Source organism: Anser anser (assembly GCF_964211835.1).
Source record: "Anser anser genome assembly, chromosome: 2".
NCBI classification, from domain to species: Eukaryota; Metazoa; Chordata; class Aves; order Anseriformes; family Anatidae; genus Anser; species Anser anser.
In genome coordinates, this window is record NC_139721.1 from 53,821,445 (window position 1) to 53,841,775 (window position 20,331).

Here is a 20,331-nt window from a genome sequence, read left to right on the forward strand (position 1 = left end):
TAGATCATAAAAGAGGTTGAAATCAAGAATTTTCCTCTTCCTTTCCTACTCATCCATTTGAAAACCTTTTGACTTGTAATTCTGAAACAATGTTATTCTAAGAACCACTTGTCCTCTCCTTCCTCCTCCAGAACATGGGCAAATATTACGCTACTTCTGAAAAAAAAATTGTTTTTAAAAACTCCTTCTTGTTCTTTCATTCATTTTTTTTATCGTTTTGGATTTTTTTGAGGTTGAAAAAAAATAGCTATTGAGAACATGGGTGGCAAGTTTCTCTTGTGCTCTATGCTTATTTCCTTTACAAGAAAATAATGACAATCAGTAAGGTCTGTAGTCAGTTGTAAGTCAGCTAAAAAGTGCCATTCAAAAACAATAATATATAGGTATCTAATTAGCAGGAGGAACTTGTAAATAAAGCAGCAGTAAAGAAACTATTTTCTATGTCTCCATCCTTGAGATCATTGACATCATGCCCTTAAATTTCTTTAAAGTATTGTTTTATCAACAACTTGTGTGGTATTCTAGAGAAGCCATTGTGCTTGGTCACTTTTGAACCAAGAGAAGCATGTTCCAAATTCTCAGAGAAGAAGAAGCCCTACCAGCATACTGAGAAGCTTTTATGAGGTGGATGTAGCCTCTAGCACTTCTTAATCACCGCTGCAGCATCATAAAGTAAATGAGGCAGCTGACAAGAAATAAATTCATGCCCTGGTGTTTTGGACTGGAATTTGGAAATTAGAGTTGGAAGTGTTTGCTAACAGGTAGGATTCCTGGACAGATACAGATGGCCACCATGGAGCAAAATTCAGTGACAAAGTCATTATCTGACTACTTGTTTTTCGTCATTACTTTATTTTGCTTTCTCCCTTACTGTAAACATAATGAGTTTTTTCTAGAAGCTGTGAGGTAGCAGTATGTCTTGTAGAATGACTCCAGCTTATTTTGAGTACTGGCAGAAACATTTCCAACTGAGTAAAACGTAGACAACTTAATGTTAATTATTTTTCTGACAAAAGGTTTGGGGGGTTATTAAGGCAAAATATAATAATAATAATTGCAAAGGATTGCAAATTAGAAATATTTAAGGCATTCAAATTGAAAATCAGAGGTAATTTGGAAAGCCTCATGAATGACCAAAATGAAGATTCATTGTCTATACAATTTTTTCATGGCCAACAAAACAATCATGAAGTTGGCAATAATGAGATTTTAGTTTGACTTTAAAGTAAGATTTTGATGTCATATTCATTACTGAATGTCTTTAATTGCTTTTTTTTCTCTCCCTTGTTCCTGTTTCAGATGACCATTCTCGAGTGAGATTGCAGCCCATTGAAGGCGAAACAAGCTCTGATTACATCAATGGAAATTATATTGATGTGCGTATTCTGATGTAGTCAACAAACTAGTCATTGTGTTCAAAGAGTCAGCTCTTATTATTCTCGCATTATTCATAATTTCTATTAGTAGATATCACAGCTAATATCAGCTGCTAAACATTGTCGGAAAGTGCTCTCTTTGAAAGCTAGGTGTTCACTAAAAGAAAAAAAAAGGCCTCAAAGGTTTTGTCAATAGGCAAATGAAAGGAGCTATTTCCTCAAACTGCCAATAGACTGAAATCTTGCCAGCAACACTGTATGGCTACTTTGCCTGCTGGTGCTTATCTGGGCTAACAAAATGTTATTTTCACTTCCTGTCAACAACTTGGCATCATTCCACATTTAAAAGAAAGCTGTTTGCATATTAATGTGACAAAACTCTGTAATGCCTAATGCAGGGATTTGCAATCTCTTGTCATCTCTGCACTTTTAAGTTGCCTTCAAAGTATATTCTGCAGCTGTTAACCAGTACTTCTAATGCAAGCAAGACATTTCATTAAATTTGTAGGCTGTTTAATTATTGAAGGTGGCTTCTTTGTTCATTCTGCATCGTGTTAACTGAATGTTTTACATTAGAATAAATTCTTTAAGAGACAAGGTGTTTTTGGTTGAAAGAATGAACTCAAAAGTAGCATTGAAAATCATTAGAAAGTCAATACTGTCTAAAGTCAGAAATCTATGGTTAGCAAAGATAATTATTATTCACATGGAATGCTAGATGTTTGGGTAAGTGTTGCTTCATAAGAAACAGTGTCTGCTAAAGATTTCTTGTTCAGCAGTGACATCTTTGAAAAACGGTGTCATGGTTCACAGTTAAATTTAGTCACCAGTATGAAACGGGAATGTAAGAGATGTTTTTCGGAGTACCAGAGGAACTTGAGCTGTACAAGAAAGTAGGTTTACTTCAGTTTTAGCAATCTGAAGTTGTAAGTCTGAGGATAACTCCTTCAATTGATTTTTGTTAGTACGCTCAGGAACCATTAAGTGAAACTTAGATTTCTGCTCAGCCCCTTTTTGTATGAAAGAATAATACATCCACCAGAAGCTAAAGGCAGATATGGAGATGCATTTAGTAAGACATCTCACTAAAATCTGAAGGGAGTAATCTCTGTCATAAAAAGAAAGAGAGAGTTTACATTGAAGAGCTACATTTGAATTAACTTTCAAACTTTCTTCAACATTCAGGATTGTTCTCATTTTAGGCTACTAGTGTGCTCTTGGGTCAGATTTGTTTCTCATTCTAAAATATTAAAAGATGTGAGGAAGAAGAATTTGCACAATAGCCTATTGTAGATACTGATAAAATAGCAGCATAGCAACCCTTTTTTGCCTATGGAAATAATGAGAGGAATAGAAAAGGAGTATGGAAAGAGTATAGCCCTGAAAGACATAATGGGTGAGAACAAAAAAAAATCTCTTCCTCATCCCAGCAGATGGCTTCATTGCAAAGTTTGGAGGTTTGCAGACATCTTCCAAAAGCAACTTGAGCATAAAACACAGCATTTTTCATTTATAATCTTGCTAGTCAGATTTCCATTGGAAATTCTTGTTTACTACTACAGAAGCAGATGCTATTTTTCACTTGCATGGAGTTATTGTTGCTGTGTTGTCAGAATAAACGTGTTGATACTATGAATTTTTTGTGCATAAATGAGAGGGGGGCAATGGCTATACTCTATTTTTCCCAATGCTTTTTTTTTTTTTTCACTGAGAAACTGAATCATTTAATCGAAGCCACTACGGATGTTAGATAACACACAGCAGAAAAAAAAAATCGACTCTGTAGCTATCTGAAGAGTTCTCAGTTTGTACAATTCCAGATTTTGCTTCCATGACATGTAGAAAAATCAGTTCTATAATTTTTGTTATGTTTTCTGTAATATTCAAACTATTTTCAATTGCTTTGCGTCTTTCCCACTTTGCTTCACTACAGTCCCTCTTGCTCTTTTACAGAGAAATTGCAATGGCATGAAAGCTTGAGCTTTAAATTCTTGCCTTTCTTGACTGACAATGGAACCTAACCATTACAGAAAGATTAAAAGTGGTATAACTGAATTTATCAACATACTAGTGCATGATCTAAACCTTTGGTGACACTCCCATCACATCATAAACTCAAACACAATAAAAGTGGTATTGTTCCCTGTCGACAACCTATTCAATGTTGTGAAGATCCATGGAGTATTAGTCTTTATTGCACAGCCAGCTTGTGTTTAAGTTGTTCTTGCCATCAGAGAAACAAGGAATTGCTTTGTTTTTCCCATTTAGAGGTGAACAAGTTTATTCATACCAAACCATTTAGTCAAAGAATTTGCCCTCTTTTTTAATGTTCAGGAATAAATCATAAACAAATCACAGAGGACAGAGTGAACATCCCACCACCCTTTTCAGGGCTGAATGCAAATCGAGCATTCTTTAGCTGTTAAGAAAGGGACAGACTTTTCAATAAATAGCAGTAGCTTGAAGGTATGTATCAGCCTTCATGAGCATCTCACACTATTAGCTGCAAGTGCTAGAGAGGATTTCATGCTGTTCGTGTTCAGCAGATCCAACAAGAGACTTAAAGAACGTATTACTTCTGTACCCTAATGTACAAGGATGCAACTTCAGTATCTTGCAGAAAACACATTTGCTTCTTCTTCCCCTTCTCTCTTGCTCTTCCCCTGCTGGAAAGAAATTTTGAATTTAATATGTCACTCTTACTGTTGTGATTTTTATTGAAAACTACTCTAAATGAAGTTTCACTAATAGCAACAGACAAGGTGCTTATATTTTTTTTTCCAATTTATTTTAGGGTTATCATAGGCCGAATCACTACATTGCTACACAAGGTAAGTGTCTTACCCTTTGGTTTTTGCTATGAGAAGCTAAGAGGTCAGTATTCAAGAGAGAATAAGTTCAAACACCTAGGTAAAAGCAAGCAAACTGGATTGTTACTGTCTTATTTTCACATATTTCAAGTAAGTAGTCCTTTATGTTTGTATTCAAGTAGATTTTGTGTAGAAAAGCAAAATACATCCTTTTTAGCAGAAGTTATTCAATATCTTGTTACTCATGAAAAAAGAAATAAGTCAAGGTGGAAACACTTAGTAAATTTCAGAGTGACAACAGTGATAAGAAAATGTATATTCTTGTATTCAATGATATCTAGGCTTCAGGTCTTTAAACTGGGAAATACTTTATTTGACAAGTTTTAGTAGAGGACCCAAAGACATTGCTCTTGCAGGGCAATTCTTCAAAAGGATCTAGAGAGAGAATTTTACAGACCATCTTTTAAAAGTTTGTTTGTGAACAAGAACCAACAAGATATATTTGCCCATTCTGGTGGAGTTCTTACATATTTTTTGGTCAAGTTCAGAGCTGTAACAGGTGGGAAGGATGAGTCTTCTGTGACTGCTTGATCATAGTATTGAACAACATGCCAGACTCTTGCCTATATGCTAAGATAGCATATGTGTGACAATTTGATCGCTCCTCCACTGCTCAGAGGGATTCTCCTCTGCAATAAGTATTCTGTAACAAAGCTTCCTGGATTTTTCAATGGACCTGAAGAAGTTGAGCTACACCCATGTACATTATTTCAATATATGTCCAGCCTTCTAAGAGTTCCAGCTAGAGTACTGAGAATAATATACTCGGAATAATTGTACCATGTGTTGGATTTAGAAGTGATATATACTTTTTAATGACATTTTATCAATGCAGAGAAAAAGTTGGCCTTGTCAAATAAGAGCTCTTATTGTGAATTAATTTGCACCCTAAGGGGGGCAAAAACTCCACTGCAGCCCCCAGTCCCTACTTCTACCAATGGGAGGCTACATATCTCTTCCTTTCTGTACTTCTAGTTCTGTACTACTAGCTCTGGCTAGTCCCAAATGAGGTGCTATTGCTTTACATGATGGGGGGCAGGATGCAGGACTGCCTTACCACCATCTTACAATTTTAGACCAGAATTAGAATTGGAGATCTAGACCTTGAGCCATTAAATGTGCTTCATTTTTCACTTCTGTTAGCCACCCACCACATCTTTCTACATATAAGCAAGAGAGTAAACTAGGACAAAAATAGAGCATGTGTTTAATTCACTTTAGGCCTTTACAGTCTCCTTTTCTGAGAAGTGGATTGTTCCATTTAACCTTTACTTGATGGTGCTGTTGTTTTTCACCTTTAGCTGAATCCTAAAATGAAAAGATACATAGCTGGCATTTTACTTGCAGTGTGTAATACAGTTGTTTTCATCAGAATGTTCCGCAGATCCTTCTGACAGCTTTTTGGTATGTCATTCCTATCTGAAGCAGGTTTAAAGGCAGCATTATCACTCATCACAATACTTGAATAACAAATACCAAGCTTGAGGGTTTTGTACTCTAGGTTTTAAAGACAAGTATTGGATGCAATACTGTACTGAAAGTCCATGTATCAGATCCACTGGCAAGTCACAACAGGTTCTTAGCCACACCTTTTTCCTGTTAAGGTGGCAAGGAGAAGTGTCTAGTCAAGAAGGAGAATAAGGGAAGTAGAAACAGGTCATCTTCCATGATGTAAAGAATATGTGACTGTCTGCAATGTTGTGATAGATGCAGTTGTGTAAAGACTAGTTAGTGTTATTCTCATCATCCCAGCTTCTTGACAAAGCCTTTGCACAGCAGTCTCTGCCTTTTGCAAAGGTGATAAGGTAACTGGGAATAATCTCTAAAACTCCTTTAAGGCTCTATTAGCTGTGAAAGGAAAGGTATTTGTTTCACATGCCAAAAAGACTTTGTCTCTGTATGTCTTCCATGCTAGTAAGCCTGTCATGTGCCATAGCTCACAGATATAGCCAAAGATGTTCATGCTCTGTTTTAGAACACATTTTCACACAGATATGTATAAACACATCAATACAGCACAACAGTTAAGCTACGTGTTTAATTCCCTTGATGTCTACTTTACATCAGTCTTAAAATAGCTTTTCCCATTCTTCCTTTTCTCTTCCACCACATCTTTCACAGGTGCACATGCCTATTGTTCTTTGAAGGAAAACATCATTACATGAGTCAGTTTTAAATCTCTGAGGAGTTAGAATGATTGATATTTAATTTTCCTATGTTCTTCTTAAGCTGCGTTCAACATATCAAGTGTTAATGAGCAAATATAATTGTTTGAAGTGAAAAAGTGGCAAATTTAATCAGTTTGTAATAGATTACCAATCTGCTTTTAACAGAGCTGGGAGTTGCATAATCACCTGTTTATTAAAGTGTTACTGTCTTCCATACTAACCAGAGTTTGACACACAGACTGGTATCTTCCACCTTGGTATTCATAGCAATCTGCTGCTAATTTGAATAAGGGAGAGAAGCATTTTTTAAAAGACATACCTAATGGAGGCTTTCTCAACTAATAATCAAAAAAGGTTTTGCTTCCATTGTAGAAGTAATGTACACAAAGTGTGCAATTTGGATTGGAAAAGTAACATCATTTTTCTTTTATGTGGTAAGTGTAATGTGGCTGATAGACTGAATTTACAGCTAGTAAAGACTTCTGGTGATCTGCTATAATTGGCATCAACAGATGGAATCCGCACCTCAGACACCATGATTAAAAAGAATCCCTTGTCACAAGCCAGAATATTGGGTCATGCAGAACCAGCAAGCAGGTGCAATTTAAAAATCTGTGCTTTGTTTTATGTATCCCTCGTTCCCATGGATATAATTCTTTAAAATTATTTTATAGCAGAATGTCAAGCTCTTTTATGATCTGTTCAATTTACTGGTAGCTTTTTTTTTTTTTTTTTTTTTTCAGGAGTTAGGTAATCAATGAATTTTAACCAGGTCCTTTACTGGAAGCAATATGTTGAATATCTATACAGTACTTAGTTCCACACATACTGCTGGATTTTCTTATTATCAGATGGCAGTTGTTGATCTTGCATGTCTAACCCTGATTACCAAGCAGGAAAAATCTTTTTTGTTTTGTATGTTCTCTGTCTTCTGAAGTTCACCTAGTTAATTCAGCTATGACTTAGCTTCTTCTAGCAAGTCTCTATCAATGGCTTTGTAATGCTTCCTCCACCACTACACCAGCTAACGTAAATTATGAGGGACAAATGAATGTTAATACAGTGCTACAGCATCTCTCGTTATTTCTACCAGGGCTAGTTTTCAAGCAGATCAATCATGTGTGAAACAGCAGATACTCACATGCAAGCTGTATGTCTTTGTATATGAAGTACATTCATTTCAGCATCTCTTGACTTCTGAATAATCCTCATAGGTCAGGCTCACTGAATCTCTCTGCTTGTTGCAGCACACCCAGGAACATGATCTAAGATGTTTTTTGCAAGTATTTCAGAGCATACTTAATGACTGTAAAAAGTTACTTTTTAAAATAAAGAAGCTTTAGATTTAATGCCTCAATTAAGCCTTTCACCCTCTTGTCTGTATTTAATTGTAAAGCAGACACTAAACTGTTTCACTTTGTATATTGCTGGTTATAGAGACAGACATCAAGTCAAGTTTCAGTCAGAAGTTTTTTAAGTACAAGTTATAAACTTCTGAAAATAAATATTTACAATGGAAGTGTTTATACAGTCTTCACTGCAGCAGCATAAACTTGCCACTGTAATAACCCCTTTCATTTTCTTTCTCTTTTCTGCAAAATGCATCTTTCTTCCACACACTACTGTATATGTTGTGTGAACATTTTAATAAGGGTTTTCAGAAACAAAAATACATTTTCTTTCGAACTGAAAGTTCCCTTTCAGGCATCTGAAGCAGAAATATTGCTTTGAATAATGGTACTCAACTTCCTTGGCACATTTTTTGTTTTTATGTAGCAGAAAGTTGTCAGAACTACAGCAGTGTGGAAGCTCCACACTTATCTTTACAGAGAAACTTTTGCTGCCATGGTTTTAGCCTCCAGATGAAAATTAGCATTTGAAATTACTTGAGGGAGAATTGAAAAACAACAGAGCAAGATAATTCTACACAATTTTTCAGCTTTATACATGCTGTCTTTCTTCACGGCGTAGGATAGTCAGGCTGATTTTCTGATATATGCACAAAGTGAGTGAATTCTGTACCCCTATATTAATCTTGAAGATTCAACTATGTTTAATGGTGTTCTTTACTTCGGAATCATCAAAACATTAAAAGTGGTTGAAGCCATACATCTTCAGTGAAGGAGATAAACCCATTCTTGAGTGCTGCATTGAATTGGCAAGGCTTTCTGAGACATGTCCTTCAAAGCAGTTACCTTTTTTCACACCCAAATGCATACAGAAGTAATACACCCTTTACATGCGGAAGTGATATCTACAGGTTATTCTGTGAAACCATATGGCAAATTCACCAGAGCTGTCTTACTACCATTTCCCAGCTGAGGCTGATGATAACAATCCCAGTTTTTGAGGAGCATTTGAAATCTGATACTTATACTAGTGTTGAGGACAAAAGGAGACAAAGTTCTCCTTTCAGATGAACCTTTCTAGGTTCATCCATCTGGACTTATGCAAAACATTTGACACTGTCCCATACAACATCCTTTTCTCTGAATTGGAGAGACATGGATTTGATGGATGGACCACCCAGTAGAAAAAAAAAAACGTTGGATGATTGCACTCAAAGAGTTGCAGTCAATGGCTCAATGTTCAGGTGGAAACCAGTGATGAGTGGTGTTCCTCAGGGGTTGTTATTGGGACAACTATTATTTAACATCTTTCTCAGTGACATGGACAATGAGATTTGAGTGCACCATCAGGAATTTTGCAGATGACACCAAGCTACATAGTGCAGTTGACACGCTAGAGGGAAGGGATGCCATCCAAAGGGACCTTGACAGGTTTGGGAGGTGGTCCATGAACCTCACCAAGGCCAAATGCAATGTCCTGCACCTGGGTCAGGGCAGTTAAAAGCATGAATACAGGCTGGGTGATGAGTGGATTGAGAGCAAGTCTGCAGAGAAGGACTTGGGGATGTTGGTGGATGAAAAACTGAATATGAGCCAGCAATGTGTGCTTGCAGCCCAGAAAGCCAACCGTATCCTGGGATCCACCAAAAGAAGAATGACCAGCATGCTGAGAGAGGTGATTCTGCCCCTCTACTCCACTCTCATGAGACCCCACCTGGAGTACTGCATTCAGCTCTGGGGTTCCCAACAGAGGTCTAACATGGACCTGTTCGAGTGAGTCCAGAGGAGGTCCATGAGGATGATAAGAGAGCTGGAGCACCTCTCCTATGAAAAGAGGCTGAGAAAGTTGTGATTGTTCAGCCTGAAGAAAAGAAGGCTATGGGGAGACCTTATAGTGGCCTTCCAGTGCTTAAGAGGGGCCAACAAGAAAGCTGGAGAGGGATTATTTATCAGGGGGTGTACTAATAGGACAAAGGGAAATGGTTTTAAACTAAAAGGTTTAGATGAGATATAAAGAAGAAAATCTTTACTCAGAGGATGTTGAAGCACTGGAATAGATTGCCCAGAGAAGCTGTGAATGCCCCCTCCCTGGAAGTATTTAAGGCCAGGCTGGATGGGGCTTTGAGCAACCTGGTGTAGTGGGAGTTGACCCTACCCATGGCAGGCGGGTTGGAACTAGGTGATCTTTAAGGTCCCTTCCAATTCAAACCATTCTGTGATTCAATGATTCTCACAATGTGTAGTAAAAACTGGTAACTATCAAAGTCATCACTTTCCAACAGTTGCCACATTGTGTTACCTGAGAATAGCTGAGTTTCTCCCCACCTCTTTGTTTATTATAGGAAATTTAATGATAATTGTGTTAGAACAGTTGGTCTTTCAACATTTTCATGACTCCATATTTTTGTCTTCGTATTAATCATCTCTTTAGTAGTTTCGACAGTATAGGGAATGAGTTGCCCCTGTTGCTTTCCATTCAGCGTAGAAGGCTCTTTTCTAACAGATCCAAAGTTGGCTTAGGCTCTCTTGCAGTGTGTTACTTCTCAAAGTTTTTGTGTGGTGACAAAGTGGAATGGGATGTTATCAGGAAAAGTGCTGATGGATCCAATACTAGGCAGAGCCTAGCGCTGATGATTTTTATGTCCACTGTCAAAGCTAGAGAGGAAGAAAAAAATGATCTTTCTATCCTCTCCCACACAAAGACTGAGCAGCCAGAAATCAGATATAAAGCATTTTTAGAACTCCGTCTCAAGGACAAGATACTGGTTTAATTTCTGTGTTGCAAAGTCAGTCCAGAATACCCATGACGGACTTTTGCATAGCTGAATTAAGTAGTAAGAAAAATGAGAGACTACAGTAATTAAGTAGACAAATAGATGAATTGTGTAGGCGAAAAGAAACGTTCCAAGGTCGTATTACAGAAAATAGAAGATTTTGTGAAAAGTAATATATTTGTCTTCTTTTTAAAAATATGATTATAAAATATGTTCCGCAAACAAAAAATTATGATCTTTCTGAAACTCAAGAGCTGAGCAAACTGTTCTTGTGAGCCAGACACACTTTGGACATTCAGGAAGTTGACATTTATTGTTATAGCTGCTGTTCAAACTCTTAATTATTGAGATCATGCACTATCCGTGCATCCATTTTTTGTCCAAGAAAGATTTATACAAATGTACCTCATCTGTCCATGTTTTTAGGGGATGCAAATTATGAAAAGCTAACGTTTGATTATAGGGTGTCCATCCTCAATAAGGAATCAACCATAAATTGGACTTGATGGCGAAGGTATCCGGCACTCTTGATGGAGTACTTTTAACAGGCCTGTCAGTCACAGAGTCTAATGCTAAGGCAGAAGAGGGAGCAGAGAAATGCAGTTTGTCAGGAAAATCACACAGTCAAAGCATCTTTTTGTCTATGAAGTCTATTTTCCAGCCAGTCTTCAGCAGCCTAGAGGAAGCTTAGCAGCAGGTCTGAGAAGGCTTTTGGTCTTCTCATTTGCTGAAAGAAAAGGATGCAGCAAATTCAGAAACAGAATGTTTTTCAGAAACAAATGTATCCAGAAACAAATAAGGTAGTTTATTTTTCCCTTCAGTATATCAAAATATTTGAAACCTGTCATCTTTTCTCTATTCTATATCCTTTGGTGGCAACTGAAATCTCTACATTGATAATGCCACCAATGCACATGAGAGTCTGGGTGATTTTGAAGCACTGCCTTTCTGAAAAAAACAAACAAACAAAAAAAAAACAGGCTTATTGGATTAATTTCTTTCCCTGTGCATCTGTATTCTTACATGCAGTTGTACTAAGCATATATCCAGACCACATGTTAGAATTGCTTTCCTTGTTTACAGTATGCATCACATATTGCAGCCCCCCTTAAAATATAACCAAAAATAGAATTAAAACATTATTATTGCCCTTTCCTACATGAAATGCTGAAAATAACCAGTGTGCTCCTCAAAGTAGTAATAAATAATGGTGCTGAGAGAATTTGTTGTCAGGCAGATTTCATGTTTATCATAATTATGCTGAAATTAAAAGGAAAAATAACCAATACACATTTATTTGTTAATGACCTTCACATGCATCTTGATGTGTCTAAAATCTGTTGGGTTTTGAGTATTTCCCTGACTTCTGAGATATGTTAAAAAATACTAAGCTGACTGAGGAAGAAATTAAATTACCAATGTTCTCCAGACTTAACTAGAAAAATATATCATGAGTGATATATCTCACTCATGAGATACCTATAAGGATAATATTTAAAAAAAAAAAAAGTTTTGCTAGCATTTTTGCTAAAGTTTTAATGTAGATTAAATTGTCTTGTTTTCTCATCTGGGTAGAGTGTTCATGTTAATACACTTAAACTTCCAGCACAAGTTTAAAGAATACAGCATGTGAATATCTTACTCAGAAGCGTGAGTAACATTCCTTCACAATAAGTTCCTTGGGGAAAAATAAAAGAAACAAGTCGCCAGAATCAACTCGTATTTCTGAGCTGAAGAATAGTGATGATTTTATTACATCCCGATGCTTATGATTGACTCAACATGAAAATAGAAAGTAGAAATGGAAAAGACTAATTAGGTTCTTTTGTCCATTCCCTAAGGAACCTTCTAGTGAAGGGGATAAAATGATCTTAAGTTCTCATCCATCGTCAAAATTGATTCTGCATTACAAGTTGATATGAAGAGCCCAGTCCAACAAATCAATTACCTAAGACTTGCAATCTGGAAAATGTTACAGGGAGCGTATTTTTTTCATAAAATAATTCTGTATTTGTTAGTCATCCCAAGCTCAGATGGACTATTTAGTGATATATAGGTATTTCTATTTCCATGTTGTAAGTCACCCTTATTGAGAAAAATACACAGATTAGAAACTAAAAGAAGAATACACTAGTCAGAAACTAAAGTTTTCATACTGGAAAGCATTGATTCAGCTAAACTGAAACTTTCTGTTGGACTGCTTTGACAAAGATCAGGTTTTAGGCTCAAGGCTCCTGAAATAATCCTCCAGTCAGAGCTTTGACTTCAGATGGGGAGCCAACATCTCATGTTTTTACTTGATCTGATTCAATTTGAGTCTGTGTCTCAGTTTCCTAGGAGTCCCCTGTTGTTTTCCTGACATGCTTGACTGTACTTAAGCAATTAAATGTCAAAAGGGCATATGGAGAAAGAGAGTCCATGTGTGAGTGAGACCAACTTTTGCTGTGTAGCCAGTATACTCCACTGGAAAGTAGATCAGGGCCTCTAGTTACAAGTACAGTTACTCAAAGTATTCCTGTTTCACAGCAGAAAAAAATGAAACACTTTCTGCAAGTCATTGCCTAGCAGTGCTCCCTTAAAAGCTGTGCAAGGTAAAGCTTTGAGACTCTGGCCTTGTTCATGTAATCCCACAGCCCTCACTAGGGAAAACCTAGCCTCCAGGGGTGCTGCATGGTCTATCCCTATTGCTGTAGTGCAAAATTTGGAAGATACGGGATTCACTGAAGTCTGAAAAAATGTTAATGAAGAATGGACCATTTAACATTCCTGTTGTGTAGCAAACAAACAAATCACATGAAAGAAAGAGGTTTTCAATTATACTGGATGAATATGATTTTTTTTTTTAATTTTTTTTTTAAAGATCAGATCAGAAAAAGATCTGAAGAAGCAACTTTCTTGAATGGTATTATGACACAGACACAGCCAGTAGTAGTATGTACACAGCTTTTATTGCATTCAGCTTTGCCTAATCTCAGGCTAACTGGATAAATCTGGACCATTTCTGTGGCCAGCAGTTCCTCTGTTCCTAATCTGCAGTCCTTCTGTGAGTAATCAAAAGGTGTTATGGGAACATGCTATTTATTCTTTGAAAAATCATATGACATTTTCATTTTACTTTGTTGATACAGAACAAACTGAGCTAGTATTGGAAATTTAGCCATGGAGAAATGTCAGTCAATAAGTGTGTAACACTTTATTAGATGGAAAGTTAGCTGGTAGCATTAGCTACCAGCGTTACAAAAATGTCTTAAATAGCACCTGACAAACCTGGTCTCAGATTTAAAAGCACATTTAAGTGCAGCAATGGCTTGTTTCTGAACATGGTGGAAATACTAATGTGGAGAAGGGGCAGTTAGGATTATTCAGAAATGGCAAGGGAGCTGGCATATTGTGACTGCTGTGTATTATACCAAACCTGTCCGATTCATTCTGCCCCTACCATTGTCTCTCCAGGCATGTTTAGACTGTGACTGTGAGAGGCATGAACACCTTGTCTGTATTCATGTGCATTTAGTATGCAAGGCAGTTCCCACTACAGTGGAGCTCCAGTCCCAGACTAGGATTTCAAGATGGCACCGTAACACAGACAAAATAATGCATAGAGATGTGTGCTGTTCCAGCCTGGTTAGTTCTGTATCAATAAATAAAATGCTGTGTGATATTCCGGAGAATAAATACCACGTACCCATAAAACTTTCTGACTACTCACAGAAGCACTGCAGAGTAGGATCAGAGGAAATGCCAACAAGAGAAATGATCCAGCTGTAGGCAACGGTTGGTGTGTATACACATATACACACATACACATATATATATAGAATATCTATTTTAAAGCTGATTATCTAGATTCTGAATTGAACAATTTCAAAGAAAAAAATCTCTCAATTATCAGCTTCGTCATTGCTCAAAGGATATTTTTGAAACATCTCCATATTAAACTGGGAGTTTAGTGGTTTTCTCTAATTTCAGCTGTCTATGAAACATTTGCATATATTTCATGAAACAGTAGTGCTGTGGCTTATGACTACTGGACCTTGTGAAGGGCTTATTACAGGCCAAATGTTCTTATGTTCTTTTTACATTTGGAAAGAGATGGGGAATTTACAGGCCAGTCTCCTCTGTTTCTTCATCCTGTGGATGATCTAGTGCTTACTCCTCTAAATGTAGGAGGCGGTGGTATAGAAGGCCAGTCAGAGCACTGGTCAGTCTCATGGGAGCTATAGATAAAATTTCTCCATGCACCTCAGTCACTTAGTAGCCTAAGCCTCATTGGAAGCTAATGGGACTTGAAAGCACTTCAAAAATTCCATTTTGTGAAAGCCAGTTTTCACAGAGAGCGATCTGCAGCCAGCAGTGCTTGCTGACTGGCTGGCTGGAAGCAGGTAGCATTTAGTTTGTGCTTGAAAATCAGCCAATTACTATTCACTGTGCTGTCCCTTAGCTGATAATGAGAGAAGGCTGTATTTTTCTGAAAGAAGGATACAGTAGAAAGCATCTACATTGCCAGTAGCTGTATTGGGCAGGATTTGTCCCAATAAAGTATTTCAGCTTGCTTTATGAGCAGTGTTTTCCTGAAATGTCAAGCTAACAAGATTCAGTCAGATCTGTTTCCTATTGACAATCCATCTAAGGTGAGGAAATCGTGAAAAACACATTTTAAATTCATAGCTCAGTCCTGATTAACCCGCCTGAGTCTAGCTGAGGTGGCTTACTGTGGAATACTGTGTCTGCCTACTGCTCTCTTTCTTTGGATTGTAAGGTAGTACCATTACAAAGGGCCAAAAAAAAAGACAAAAAAAAAAAAGAAAGAAACGGAGGACTAGCTACGACTCAAATATAGGTAGTGCATGTGATTGATATACACGTTATATTCTGAAGTGTGGGTTTACAGCTGGTGTTAGGAGCAACTAAACATGTTGTTGTTTACTATTAAAGTTCTGGTAAATGTGTTCCTTACCAAGTGGTGTTCTTTGCAACCTAAGTATCAGTAAATTACTGCCTCTACAAACAAGTGGCTTCTTTCTGCCCCATCTCTGAATTTGCCACCGTGGAGGAGGAATCAGCTAAAATAAGGTCTAAAACGGAAAGGGAGGTTTTTTCCATGCCTCACGTAAGAGTAACTGTTGCCTCAGGCTTCCTTGCTTGGGCAGCCTGCTGGCTTAGCATACTTAATGGGTACCAACTTTGTTGAAAGCTCATCTGCAGCTTTGTTTATTTGTATTTTTCCAAGGCAAGAGAGATTTCCAGGAAGGTTTTATCAGGAAGGCCAGCATAGCTGTATAATTACAATATAGCTCCTGCTGAAGATTACCTGATAATTAATATTTGTAAGGCTAAAATTAGAAAGTGCATTTCATATACCGTCACAGTCTGCATCAACACTATAAATCAAATAAAGTCATTAAAGCAAGATTGTGTTTCTTCAGCTCATTACAGGGTTTTGTTTAATTTCATTGAGGTTCTCCAGTGCACAAAATGTCTGGGGCTGGGATATGCAGAAGCGACAAATAAAAATTAATACTGAAGTATGGTGGCTAGAAACTAGCAATTAATAAATAACACTGAAGCATTTATGGCCAAGTTCAGCCAGTACAAATGTCTATTGCCTTTTTCTATGCTAATTTTTACAGTGGCAGGCCTATAGGAGACTTCACTGAAGGTGAATAGATATGTTGCATTGGGGTACTTTTTACCCTCTCCCCTGCTTTGGTTTCTTGAGCAGACTGGCAAGGATATTAATTAAAGCATTAGAAGGTTATATGACCTGATTCTTTTTTGTCATAATTTTATTGGCACTTTAAAATACTAAGCACTGATCTGTATGCCTTTGGTAGCTATTGATGAGTGTTGGACCCACAGGGTTTAGTGATATCTCAACCACAGTTTTATCTCAGACCTTAAAATTATCCAGAGTATTGGTAGAAGCATATGTACTGTACCTATAAAAACATACTCCTGTATAAGCATTTAGAAGTAATTAAGTCAACTGAAGTGTATCTCTTATGGTAGAGAACAAACATCTAAACCTACTTTGAGAAAAGCTATTCCAGAAAGACTGCATGATCACTGCCTGAGTTTTTAAGTTTGGGTGGTAGAGCTTTGTTCTGGCCTTCACTGGCCTCCATGGAGGCACTAAGCCCTTAGGAACTCCTGGAAGGGTGAATAAAAGTTAAATACTTGCTAGCATATATATTTAACAAGCATATGGTAAAGACTGCTCGACAAATCAGATTATCAGCAACTGAGTATCTTCCGTTCAGAAACTAGCTCATTTGGGGAGGGCACAAATGACCCCAGCATACAGCTGCGCAGCAGTGGTTCTGCAATTACAAAAAAAAAAAAAAAAAAGACTGAATGAGGTTTTTGTCTCACTAGTTGGTGTGATTGTTTTGACTAAATCAGCACAACCAGAATCTATCTTTTCTTTCTGGTATGCTGGCTATTTTAGAAAGACCAAAACTTTTTTTTTTTTTTTAATTAATATATATATATATATATATATGAAAAAGTGAGACCTAATCTTACGCACCTTAGTCTAAACCTGGTCACATAAAAGAGTGTTCGTGTTTTTAGAGCTGCTGACCACTGAAGAATGTCTTACAAGGTAACTGAGAGACTGATAGAGCTGAGAGCTCATGACTACATGATCACATGATAATGTGCCTATAAATTCCTGTTGATAAAATTTTGGGCATGTTGCCTTACTCAGTAAAGAAAAAAAGTATTTCAGGTAAGAGAGATGTACCCTTGCCTGCAGTCAGTGATATTTATAGTGTAAAATAACATTTAACTGCAGTATTTTACATAACTTTTTTTTTTTTTTTTTTCCTGAAAGGGAGTTCTGCTCTTAACTCCAAATTCTAGCATGGTTACAAGAGCAAATAGCATGTGCTTACAGATAATCAGATCACTGGACTGGCAGAGCATTAGTAACCCTGTAATTTTGCTTCCTGCTGTGAAATTCTCAGTAAGTTATTATACTAACAGCTAGTTTGTCCCATTTAAATGGGTTCATTAGGAAAAAGAACATTCTTCAACTTTTTAATCTATTCGCTTGCACTGTGTTTTCCCAGTATTTTTTTTTGTTTGTTTATTTGTCTTTTGTTTTACTCTTTCATAAGTATGTTGAGTGAATTCTGCTACATAATGGGCTTGCAGTTTTTTGACAGTGTATTTTCAAAATTAATCATTGCTTTTGGGCTTTTTTTGCCACACAACCATATTTGTTAATAAGAAAAAAAATTGTTGCACCCCAGGTTCATTTTGAAGGGACCATAAAAAATGAGGGCTAAAATGCAACTCCCTCTATGCAGGCATATTCACTAGTTGTCATTGAGTGCCAAGGTTGTAGGCAGTCACAGTGGCAAGGAGCAAGTTATGCGTCGGTAAGAAGTGAAGACAGTGCTCATTGCTCCTGGAAACTGCAGTAACCGCTAGGAGAGGGGTCCATTTTACAACCTCGTACTCACTGGAAGGAGGTTTATTGCACTCTTTGTCAAGGATCAGCTTTTGCTGCTGCAGATACAAGTCTTGCATCTTGTTAGTCCATTGCCTCTGTCGTCACATGCTAGTGGCTGCCACTGCCCAGGCACTGCCCTGGGGGAGCCTTTGGAGCTTACAGGTATCTGTTCATTTTCTGCATGTTTCTAGCTTAATAGCTATCAATGAATTTGGTATCAGAAGTACCAACCATTTTGTTGTGGATTTAACATTCTGTGCTGCAAAACGGTTTTAGAACCTATTTGTTCATTAAGTTGCTTGCCTTTGTAGCAAATGAAAAATTGCCCATAGATTTACAAGCCCCAGTCTGAGTAAGTGTTGGGGACATTTCAGGGTCCAGGTTTTACTTCTATCTTCGTGTGTTAGCTTTTTTTTCCTACATGTTTACACTATTTTTCTGTATTCTAGGGTGGTTTTTAATGTTCAAAGTGATCACATATCCCAGTAGTAATGCCAGTTGTTGGAACTGGGTCTCACAACAACAAGCAGAAGGAGGATCCAGAAAGCTCTGTGTACAGAAGCAGCTTCTTAAGAGTTTAATCCATTCTTAGAAACTGTGATTTTCCATTTCCTAATATGTTGACATTCCCACAGCAGCAACTAACAACTACTAGTAATACAGCTAAGAGTTGTGATATATTCCACTGATCATTTCTTTTGAGTTTTTTTCGATAATGCATTTAATTAGCTGGGGGGTTGCAAGGTTTATTTCTTTTTCTTATTTTCCTTTGCTTTTCATCTTCAGAAGGCAGTATGTTGTTGATTTCTTTTTTTCACAGCAGCAATCTTTGATACCAACTACTATATTGTGTAGCTAATGGGGTATGCCACAGGCTTACTGCTTAGCAGCGCAGTACCTTCTCCTCAGACCTTTTCCTCCCGCAAGAGGGCAACTGCTGAGAATAACCTTCCTGCCTGTTGTGCACATCTGTTAAGCTGATGCTTAGAACAGTTATAGGCTCTTTTTCTCCCTACCATGAGTCTCTGGAATCAAATTGTTCAGTTCTTCATGACAATAAATCCTCCAGCCCTACCTAGAGCCTCTAATGCTTTTCAATACTGGCTGGAGACAAGTAATAATTTATTCATATGTCAGAAAATAATTTGAAAAATGTCAAGAAGAAAAGAAAAATGGGGTGGAAAAGAATTACTTTCTGAGACTTTAAGGTAGGTTTTTGGGTATTTTTTTCCTTTCAGTGTCCTGAATGTCAAAGAAGTTTGGAGGCTAGATATAAGAATTGGAGAGAAAAAGCAAGAAAAACACTCAAAAATACTTGAGGAAAGCGGGAAATCCTGTCAAGCACTTTTAATTATCATTGTCTTATCATTTGGATAGTAAGGTTGAGAAGAGCATACTCAGCACTGCAGAACAGGACGTTCTAGAAGAACATTTGGAATCAAACTTGAAAGACTTGTCAGAGCCCAGCTTTTTCTCTGGCCTGAAAAGTGTATTACTTCTTTCTTATGATGTATTTCTCTCATAATTTATTATTATTATTTTTTTTCTTTCTGAAGAATGACAAACTCAAAATATTTAGGAAGAAGGTACTGTTTAGCATCTCTGACCTGTTGTGATTTGTGACTTAAAGATCTGAAATGTAAGAATCTTTAAATCACAAGACAAATTATGTTGATTGTGGAGGAAAAAAATCAGGAATGATTGTTGCCAGTTATCCCAGAGCTGTCAGAAAGAACTGACTTTACGAAGTAGGGCCCAACCATCTCTCTCAAATGAATCAGTAGGGAAGAAAACTGTCTGAAATAATACACAGAGAAGCTTGCTACATTGTCCCTTAGTTTCTGGCTTCTTGCATGAGGAAAATAACAGGGCTGTGTGGACAGGATTTTTTTCTTTCACCTTTCTTGTAGCTTTGTGAAAAACATATTCAGATGAACACTCTTTAAACATCACATAATTCTGTGGTGACAGAATGCAGTGGAGCCATTTAGATTTTCTCCATTAAACCAGGCTGTGAATAAGGATTCTTGAAGCCGTTGTGTTGTTATTTTTTGTCCTTAATCAAGCTTAAATAATCTTAGTAATGTGTCATGAACTTGCAGACTCCTTCCAGGACATTACTCTGTGGAAAATTGCCTCTCCCTAATCCTATTTTTAGCTACATTCCTTCAAAGGTGACAGCAATAGTAATTCTGCTGAATATATTTTTTGAGATTTGAGAGGAAGGAAAGAGCTGTGCAGAGACAGCATTTTCCTACAGTGAGTAAAATAGGCTCCTTCCTTCTACCTATAGGAGAGGTTGGTCCAAAACCTTTGTAATGCTGCTGTGACTTGA

The 20,331-nt window shown here is 37.2% G+C and overlaps 1 protein-coding gene across 12 annotated transcripts in view; it reads left to right on the forward strand.

Moving 5' to 3' along the window:
* The window catches only part of PTPRM (protein tyrosine phosphatase receptor type M), a 482,484-nt gene that overhangs the window by 425,561 nt on the left and 36,592 nt on the right, over nucleotides 1–20,331 (forward strand). For all 12 annotated transcript variants that reach the window (XM_083826617.1, XM_083826619.1, XM_083826620.1 and 9 more), the window contains 2 exons: nucleotides 1,300–1,376; nucleotides 4,171–4,207. In XM_083826617.1, coding sequence (XP_083682743.1) covers nucleotides 1,300–1,376; nucleotides 4,171–4,207 — 114 coding nt within the window. The remainder of the gene's footprint in view (nucleotides 1–1,299; nucleotides 1,377–4,170; nucleotides 4,208–20,331) is intronic.